Here is a 9,399-nt window from a genome sequence, read left to right on the forward strand (position 1 = left end):
CGTATTTACACAGCGACTGAGCCAATAACACAAAGAATGTCCTGACTGTTGACTCGGCCTCGACGTGTCAGGACCCAACACAACATTTCTCTGCGTCGCCTCAGATTTCATTTATTTAGAGATTTAAGGGAGGGGAACGTAAGAGGGGTGGAGTGTCTCAGTGGTTAAGACCGGTACCCTGTGTGCAAAAGAGTTCATGGTCGCAAGTTCAACTCCACCCCTGGCGGGTTGTACTCAATTCCCTTGTAAGTCGCTTTGGATAAAAGCGTCTGCTAAATGACATGAAATAATAATAATAATGAAGGTGAAATACTCAAAAACAAAGAGGAGGACTTTGTTGTGTAGTTTGACATAAAGCAATAATCACCAAAAACATGAATCGAAGGATGAAATAACATGTTTCATGTGTTCAGTCAAAGGTCAGGAGTTCACCTTCTGTTTCTGCCTCACACTATGAACTCTGGGAAAAGTGACGCACTGCTCAGGCACGCGCTCACCTCAGCAACAACACTCGTGCACGGCGGCAACGGCGGCGCGCGCTGAACTTTGGGGCTGCCCACGCGCTGCCTGTCTCCCTGACAACGTCCTTCTCTCTTTTAAAACTTCGCCTGTTCGCGTGTGACGTCACATGTAATCCGCCCGTCTGTCTCCTCGACGTCATTACTGCAGATCATCATCATCATCATCATCATCATTATTATTATTATTTATTTTTCTACCGCCGCTGTGAAAGCCGGAAGCGCGGCGGGCTAGTATCGCGAGAGGTGAGCTGGAAGTAAAGAGACTTCCGCGGCGGCGACGCACCTGCGCAGGTAAACAAGCGGAGGAAGAGAAGAAAGAAAGAAAGAAAGAAAGAAAGAAAAGTGAGTAAAGTGGAGGAAAAGCGTGATTCTGTCAGAGAATGTGAGGTTTTTCTGCTGTTTGTCCACTTCCTGTCTCACCTGTCTGTGTCTGTCTCACCTGTCTGTGTCTGTCTCACCTGTCCTGCTCCACAGGGTCTACTTGTTCCTGTTTCACACTGTAAAAAAAAAATCAGTTAATAAGGAAGTTAATAATGTTAATGATGAAGTTAATAATGTTAATAATGAAGTTAATCAAACGTTACTTTTAATGTTACAAAACACACACATTGCTGATGTAATGATGAACACATGAATAACTATCGATACTGTGAAACCTTGTGATATTTTGTGTGGCAATGTATAATTTTTGAGACCTTTACATTTTTTTAACTGATAAACAAATAAATTGACATTTCAGTCCACTACAGATTATTTGACGATGAGTCACAGCTGGTTAATCTGGGATGTTGGTGTGTTTGTAGTGAGTAACCCAATCCCATCCAACCTCAAGTCTGAGGCCAAGAAAGCTGCCAAGATCCTGACGGACTTCACCGAGATCTCCAGCAGGAACGGACCGGACAAACTCATCCCCCGTGAGAAAAGACCACACACACACACAGTAACACACAGTAACACACAGTAACACACAGTAACACACAGTGTGTGTGTGTGATGTAGATTTTTATGACACAAGTCTGTGGTGAAGTGTTTTTTCAGAGTGAGCTTCTGTGAACTATCCCTTTAATGTGTGTGTGTGTGTGTGTGTTGCAGCTCATGTCATAGCGAAGGCTGAAGGTCTCGCCATCATCTCTGTCATCAAGGCAGGTTTCGTGATCACGGCCAGAGGAGGCAGCGGCATCGTCATCGCCAGGCTCGCCGACAGACGTAAGACATCCGCCTGTCTGTCCACCTGTCTGTCTGTCTGTCTGTCTTGAATGTGCCACAATGACCAACAGAGGCCGCCAGAGGCTTTTTGTGTGAATGCTCTGCCGTCTCTGATTGGCTTGTTTTTTGTGGCGTTGCCATGGTAGCGGGCAGGCGCAATCTGGGAGTCATCTGACGACACACTCGTCATTAAGTTGTTGGGCCGTCGCCACAGCGAGGGGTCACATGGCCCCACCCACTTCCTGTGTGTGTGTGTGTGTGTGTGTGTGTGTGTGTGTGTTTATTTCTCCACTTTGATAGAAAAAGCAGAAACGTCATTAAATAATATAAATGTGTGAGTCACTGACCTGTCAATAAACCAGTGTTTGTATTGTTGTTGTTTGTGTTTGTATCTGTGTTGTTGTTTGTATCTGTATCTGTGTTGTTGTTTGTATCTGTGTCTGTGTTGTTGTTATTGTTGTTATTGTTGTCTGTGTTTATATCTGTGTTGTTGTTTGTGTCTGTGTTTGTATCTGTGTTGTCTGTGTTGTTGTTATTGTTGTTGGTGTTGTTGTCTGTTTTTGTTTTGTTTGTGTCTGTGTTGTTGTTTGTGTTGTTGTCTGTGTTTGTGTTATTGTTGTTGGTGTTGTTTGTGTTGTTTGTGTTCAGGTTGGTCCGCCCCCTCTGCCATCGGCCTCGCCGGGCTTGGAGGAGGCTTTGAGATCGGAGTGGAGGTGAGTCACAGAAACATCACACATGTGCTGGTGTACTGCAGCCAGCCACCAGGGGGCGATGTGCTGAGAACATGTTTCAGTTCAGTCATGAATCAGTTTACACTGAGGGGAAAGCAAAATGTCAGATTGTCCTTGAATGCACCACTGTCCTTCCCACCTCATTATAAATCTGGTGGCGGGCGTCACAGTGTTTTTGTTTCAGAGGAATTTTCATACTTTAAGTATTTTGTGTGTAAATAATCGTGGCAATGGCGACCTTGAACGCAGCACTTTACATTGACCTCCTGTCTAAAGCTCAGGTGTCAGATTGTCCTTGAACGCAGCAGGAAACGATGTTTCATGACATGTAACAGAGTGTAACTGTCAGGTGTCAGACCTGGTATTCATCCTGAACCAGCGCAGAGCCATCGAAGCCTTTACCAAGGGCGGGAATCTGACGCTGGGCGGGAACTGCACTATCGCCGTGGGACCAGTGGGCAGGTGTGTGTGTGTGTGTGTGTGTGTGCGTGCTAGGGCAGTTTGACAGGTTTCCTGTTAGCTGGTGTGAGATGATGTGGGCGTGGCCTCGTGTGAACTTAGTTGCAGTTATGTAAGCATTGATGTCACAGAAGAGCCACAGAAAAGAAGTGAAGTTTAAATTCTTTCCTGACCCAAAGAACCTCATTCCTGACCTAATAACCTTCTCCCTGACCAAAGAACCTAATTCCTGGCCTATAGAACCTCCTCCCTGACCCAAAGAACCTCATTCCTGACCCAATAACCTTCTCCCTGACCAAAGAACCTAATTCCTGGCCTATAGAACCTCCTCCCTGACCCAAAGAACCTCCCCCTCCCTGACCCAAAGAACCTCCATCTCCCTTACCCAAAGAACCTCCATCCTGGCCTATAGAACCTCCTCCCTGACCCAAAGAACCTCCTCTTTCCTGGCCTATAGAACCTCCCTCCTGACCCAAAGAACCTCCTTGGAATGCCCGTGAAAGAAAGCCACTAAAGCTGTTGTTCCTTATCTCAGGAACGTGGAAGCAGACGTGGCGCTGCGCAGCACCGCAGCAGTATTCGTCTACTGCAGATCCAGAGGTTTGTTCGCTGGTATTTCCCTGGAGGGATCGTGCCTGATCGAACGCAAGGAAACCAACCGCAAGTATGTACCGAGCATTTCCTTCTCGGCTCGTGACTTTGTTGTCAACGAATTAAAGTGCAATGTGAATATTTCTGTGGTTATGTTCATGTTGGCAGGTTCTACTCCCGCGACATCCGAGCTTCAGCCATTTTGAACGGCGACGTGGAGCCTCCGTCTGAGTGCTACGATCTTTACCACATCCTGGACGCTTACTCCGAGGCCTACACCACAGACTGGACCAGCAAGAACATGCGATCAGTGGTAAACAATAATGTAGAGACAACATTCCACTCAGTTCTTACCAAGAGGAATGCTAAGACGGGTCCAGACCAGGACCAAGGTCTCTGCTGAATCTTGGCTTGAAGTTTCCAGGTCCTCAAACTTTTTTTCCTTTTTGTTTCTCTGCAGTCGTCTGTTGCTCCGTCCAGACCTCCAGCTCCAGCTCAGCCGAAACCGCCGAGCAGCTACAAACAACGGCCGAGCAGCTACCAGCAACCGCCGAGCAACTACCAACAACCGCCGAGCAACTACCAACAACCGCCGAGCAGCTACCAACAACCGCCGAGCAACTACCAACAACCGCCGAGCAACTACCAACAACCGCCGAGCAGCTACCAACAACCGCCGAGCAACTACCAACAACCGCCAGCCAGCTCAGGTAACAGTCCTTGCTGAGGAAAACTGTGATTTTGGCTCATAAAATCTACGTCAGTTTAAGTATATGATGTTTTAAGGACTTTTTATCTCACTGTGAGACAGACTTTTCCAACAGGAAACAGAAGTTTGTAAACCACTCACTCTCCCACACCAAACATCACAGACAAAATCAGTGATTTAAGCTGTCGGGACACAGGAGCTGCAGGTCCTCTGCTGCCTCATGTGGTCACTTTGTGTCATTGGGGTCAATCCGAACGTTGGATTTCAAACACTGAAGTGACAAAGTAAGACATGTGAACTTAGTGATGGAGGCAGCAGTGGATCAACAACTCCTGTGTGTGTGTGTGTGTGTGTGTGTGTGATGTTAAAAAACTCTCTATGGGCTTTGGTGTGGGAAACTGAAGTTTGTAAACCACTCATTGGTTTACAAACTTCAGTTTCAGTGGCAAAACTACTCTTTAATCTCTGTGTGTGTGTGTGTGTGTGTGTGTGTGTGTGTCCAGGTGCTCGACCAGGAAGTAAGAACGCTCTGTATCCGAGTATCTCTGTCTATAAATCTGAAACCTCAGGTGAGTGAAAACTCTTACCTTTGCTTTCATTTCATCTCTCCTACTACTCCATTGTCTCCTTCCCTCCTTCCCTCCTTCCTCCTTCCTTTGACTGGTGACAGAGTTTTTACTTGTGTGTGTGTGTGAGGCTGCAGCTCCCTCTAGTGTTCACAGCACAAACTCTTTGTTTTCCTTCATGTTTCAGATAAATTTGCCTCGAGGAGTCAGAGCGTTGGTATGCGCACACACACACACACACACACACACACACACACACACACACACACACACACACACACACACACACGTTGGACATTCATGACTTGAGGGGACATTGCATTGACTTACATTCATTTCCTGGAGACTAACCCTAACCCTTAACCACAATTACGACTGGCCTAATCCTAATCCTAATCCTACTCTTAAAACATATCTTCACCTTAAAATGTAGTTATTTATGTTGTGGAACACAAGGAAAACAAGTCCCCGTAATGTGAGTTTGGAAACAGGTTTAGGTCCCCACAACATTAGTAATACCTGGACACACACACACACACACACACACACAAAGTTTAAGTTCAGTAGAATTTTAAATATAAAACTTCATTATTATTATTATTTTTTTTTTAAAGGCGGGGCACTGCCGTCAGATGCAGCCGGCCCTCAACTGGTCGTCACGGCGACGCACCCGTTCACCGGGCAGCAGCCGGGCGACCTGAGCTTCAGCCCCGGCGACCGCATCACCGTCGTCACCAAGACCGACTCCGAGTACGACTGGTGGGAGGGGCAACTGGATGACGGGCGGGTCGGGATCTTCCCCGCTAACTTTGTTACATACTGAGGCTCCTCCTCCGCCCGCTGGTGTGTTGGAGCTACAACACTGGGGCCGGTTACAGCAGTTAGGGTCAAGAGACGTTTACAGGTCACACTTTAAAGATGAAATCATTAATAACAACTTCATCACAAAAATGTTCGATTTTTAATTCTTTACATTCAAACACAAACATGAATTCATTATTCACACATTCATGTTCTGTCACTTTAGAACTACATTTGAAATATAAACCTACATTAAAAAATACATTTAATCTGGAATATATTTAATCTGACATGTGTTACTACAGCGTCACATGACCAAAGGTCAGCTGACTTTATCAGGGGTTTTCTTCTTTTTTTTGCTTTGCATAAAATAAATAAATTCTATTTATCAAACATGTTTCTTCACTTTCTTGAAGAGGAACTAGGAAGTCATGTAAGACCACGTAAGACCACACTATTCTAATGAATCAGATCTCTTGAAGAATAGATTTGACCATAGAACCTCCCTCCTGAGCCATAGATCCTCCTTCCTCATCCATAGAACCTCCTTCCTGACCCATAGAACCTCCCTCCTGAGCCATAGATCCTCCTTCCTCATCCATAGAACCTCCTTCCTGACCCATAGAACCTCCCTCCTGACCCATAGATCCTCCTTCCTCATCCATCGAACCTCCTTCCTGACCCATAGAACCTCCCTCCTGACCCATAGATCCTCCTTCCTCATCCATCGAACCTCCTTCCTGACCCATAGAACCTCCCTCCTGACCCATAGATCCTCCTTCCTCATCCATAGAACCTCCTTCCTGACCCATAGAACCTCGCTCCTGACCCATAGATCCTCCTTCCTCATCCATAGAACCTCCTTCCTGACCCATAGAACCTCCCTCCTGAGCCATAGATCCTCCTTCCTCATCCATAGAACCTCCTTCCTGACCCATAGAACCTCCCTCCTGACCCATAGATCCTCCTTCCTCATCCATCGAACCTCCTTCCTGACCCATAGAACCTCCCTCCTGACCCATAGATCCTCCTTCCTCATCCATAGAACCTCCTTCCTGACCCATAGAACCTCCCTCCTGACCCATAGATCCTCCTTCCTCATCCATCGAACCTCCCTCCTGACCCATAGAACCTCCCTCCTGACCCATAGATCCTCCTTCCTCATCCATCGAACCTCCTTCCTGACCCATAGAACCTCCCTCCTGACCCATAGATCCTCCTTCCTCATCCATCGAACCTCCCTCCTGACCCATAGACCCTCCCGTGAGATTTATTTGAGGTGTATTTTTTGCCGTGTAATCTGATTACATGTGGTGTAATCTAAAATCTAAATCTTGTATAATACGATTGGGTTAAGCATGACGTGTAATCTGATTGGTTGGACGTGACGTGTAATCTGATGAGGTGTGACATGTAGACGTATAATCTGATTAGGTGAGGTGTGACATGTAGACGTGTAATCTGATGAGGTGTGACATGTAGACGTGTAATCTGATGAGGTGTGACATGTAGACATGTAATCTGATTAGGTAAAATGTGACATGTAGACGTGTAATCTGATTAGGTGAGGTGTGACATGTAGACGTGTAATCTGATGAGGTGTGACATGTAGACGTGTAATCTGATGAGGTGTGACATGTAGCAGGTAATCTGATTAGGTGAGGTGTGACATGTAGACGTGTAATCTGATTAGGTGAGGTGTGACATGTAGACGTGTAATCTGATTAGGTGAGGTGTGACATGTAGACGTGTAATCTGATTAGGTGAGGTGTGACATGTAGACGTGTAATCTGATTAGGTGAGGTGTGACATGTAGACGTGTAATCTGACCATGCGGACAGAGCGTGTGTTGTGAACGTGTGATAGTTTTTATCAGTTTGTCTAAAGTTCAGTGAATGTTAACGTGTGTCAGTGTAATGATTCTCTCTGCTGTGTGTGTGTGTGTGTGTGTGTGTGTGTGTGTGGTCGCAGGTGTAAAGTGAGTGGGTGAAAATCCACCGTGACTCCATGAACACGTGTGAGTGTGTGAGTGAGTTCTAAACAAACAGAAAGTTAATGTGTGAAACATTGTTGTGGTTGAACCAGAGGTCAGAGGTCACTAAACAACTAGCACGTTTGAATCATCAAAGAGCTAACTTTATTTAAAAAAACAAAAACAACAGAAGAAGGTGACGTCATATTACATGTGTTTGTTTCTCATCATGTCCACCAGAGGGCGCTTTCACCCAAGGCTGTCTGTCACAGTCCTCCACTGAGTCAGGAAGTGGACCGTCACTGGTCTCAGGCAGCAGCAGACACAGACCGCAGCCTATGATTGGTCCACTGCTGTACACCACCATGGCGGCCAATGAGATCGCTCCGTTGACCGTGGGCGGGACCAGAGCGTTGACCAGGCAACCGAGACGGAAACTCATGTTGACCAGGGACATGCAGCGCTGTCTGTAACGTGTTTACACATAATCTGATTACTCCAGCTGTCATCTGAATACATAATGTGTGTAATCTGATTACTCCAGCTGTCATCTGAATACATAGTGTGTAATCTGATTACTCCAGCTGTAATCTGAAAACATAATGTGTGTAATCCGATTACTCCAGCTGTCATCTGAATACATAATGTGTGTAATCTGATTACTCCAGCTGTAATCTGAATACATAATGTGTGTAATCTGATTACTCCAGCTGTCATCTGAATACATAATGTGTGTACTCCGATTACTCCAGCTGTAATCTGAATACATAATGTGTGTAATCCGATTACTCCAGCTGTAATCTGAAAACGTAATGTGTGTAATCTGATTACATGAGCTGTAATCTGAATACATAATGTGTGTACTCCGATTACTCCAGCTGTCATCTGAATACATAATGTGTGTACTCCGATTACTCCAGCTGTAATCTGAATACATAATGTGTGTACTCCGATTACTCCAGCTGTAATCTGAATACATAATGTGTGTAATCCGATTACTCCAGCTGTAATCTGAATACATAATGTGTGTAATCTGATTACTCCAGCTGTAATCTGAAAACATAATGTGTGTAATCTGATTACCTGAGCTGAAATCTGAATACATAACATGTGTAATCTGATTACATGAGCTGTAACAGTAATGTGCTGGTGGTTTGATGTGGAATCTGATTATGCAAGGTTTAACATGTTAACATGTAATCTGATTCCACAAGGTGTTCTTTGGTAAATGTTTAGATGTGTAGTGTGATTACATGAGGTGTAACATGTTGGCATGTGATCTGATTACATTAGGCATGATGTGTGAGTTACAGGGGTGTAATCTGATTACAGTAGGCGTGACATGTAATCTGATCAAGTGAGGCATAATGTGTAATCTGATTAGGTGAGGCGTGATGTGTAATCTGATTAGGTGAGATGTGGTATGTAATCTGATGAGGTGAGATGTGGTATGTAATCTGATTAGGTGAGGTGTGGCATGTAATCTGATTAGGTGAGGCGTGTAATCTGATTAGGTGAGGTGTGTAATCTGATTGGGTGAGGCGTCTGACTAGGTGAGGTGTGTAATCTGATTAGGTGAGGCGTGTAATCTGACTAAGTGAGGCCTGTAATCTGATTAGGTGAGGCCTGTAATCTGATTGTACCTGACCACGGTGGGGAAGAGCTCGATGCTGTAGAGCGTGGAAATAAAGATGGCTGCCAGGATGCAGAGTTTTCCCAGCAGAGCCAAACTCATCACCAGAACTGCTTCACCTGTCAATCATCAATAAACCCAATCAATACCTGATCACCGATCAATGACAGAGTGCAGGGTTCACGTCCTCACCGTCGTGTCTGGACAGAA

The 9,399-nt window shown here is 45.4% G+C and overlaps 2 protein-coding genes across 2 annotated transcripts in view; one reads left to right on the top strand and one right to left on the bottom strand.

The window, feature by feature from the left end:
• The first annotated feature begins 521 nt into the window (after window positions 1-521).
• sh3yl1 (SH3 and SYLF domain containing 1) lies at window positions 522-5,979 on the top strand. The gene is made up of 11 exons (XM_058618996.1): window positions 522-863; window positions 1,325-1,435; window positions 1,614-1,727; window positions 2,376-2,440; window positions 2,808-2,920; window positions 3,453-3,581; window positions 3,677-3,821; window positions 3,969-4,218; window positions 4,721-4,786; window positions 4,971-5,000; window positions 5,398-5,979. Coding segments are annotated over exons 1-11 (1,233 nt in total). The 5' UTR covers window positions 522-862; the 3' UTR covers window positions 5,607-5,979.
• A 1,719-nt stretch (window positions 5,980-7,698) lies between these two features.
• Window positions 7,699-9,399, bottom strand: part of si:dkey-190l8.2 — a 5,936-nt gene continuing 4,235 nt past the window's right edge. The window contains exons 7-9 of the mRNA XM_058618920.1: window positions 9,382-9,399; window positions 9,200-9,308; window positions 7,699-8,023 (exon numbers count right to left, since the gene is read on the bottom strand). The exon at window positions 9,382-9,399 is cut by the window's right edge and continues 194 nt beyond it. Of these exons, the coding sequence (XP_058474903.1) occupies window positions 7,759-8,023; window positions 9,200-9,308; window positions 9,382-9,399 (392 nt within the window). The 3' untranslated portion in view covers window positions 7,699-7,758. The remainder of the gene's footprint in view (window positions 8,024-9,199; window positions 9,309-9,381) is intronic.

The sequence above is a fragment of the Solea solea genome, chromosome 2, assembly GCF_958295425.1.
Source record: "Solea solea chromosome 2, fSolSol10.1, whole genome shotgun sequence".
Lineage (NCBI taxonomy): Eukaryota > Metazoa > Chordata > Actinopteri > Pleuronectiformes > Soleidae > Solea > Solea solea.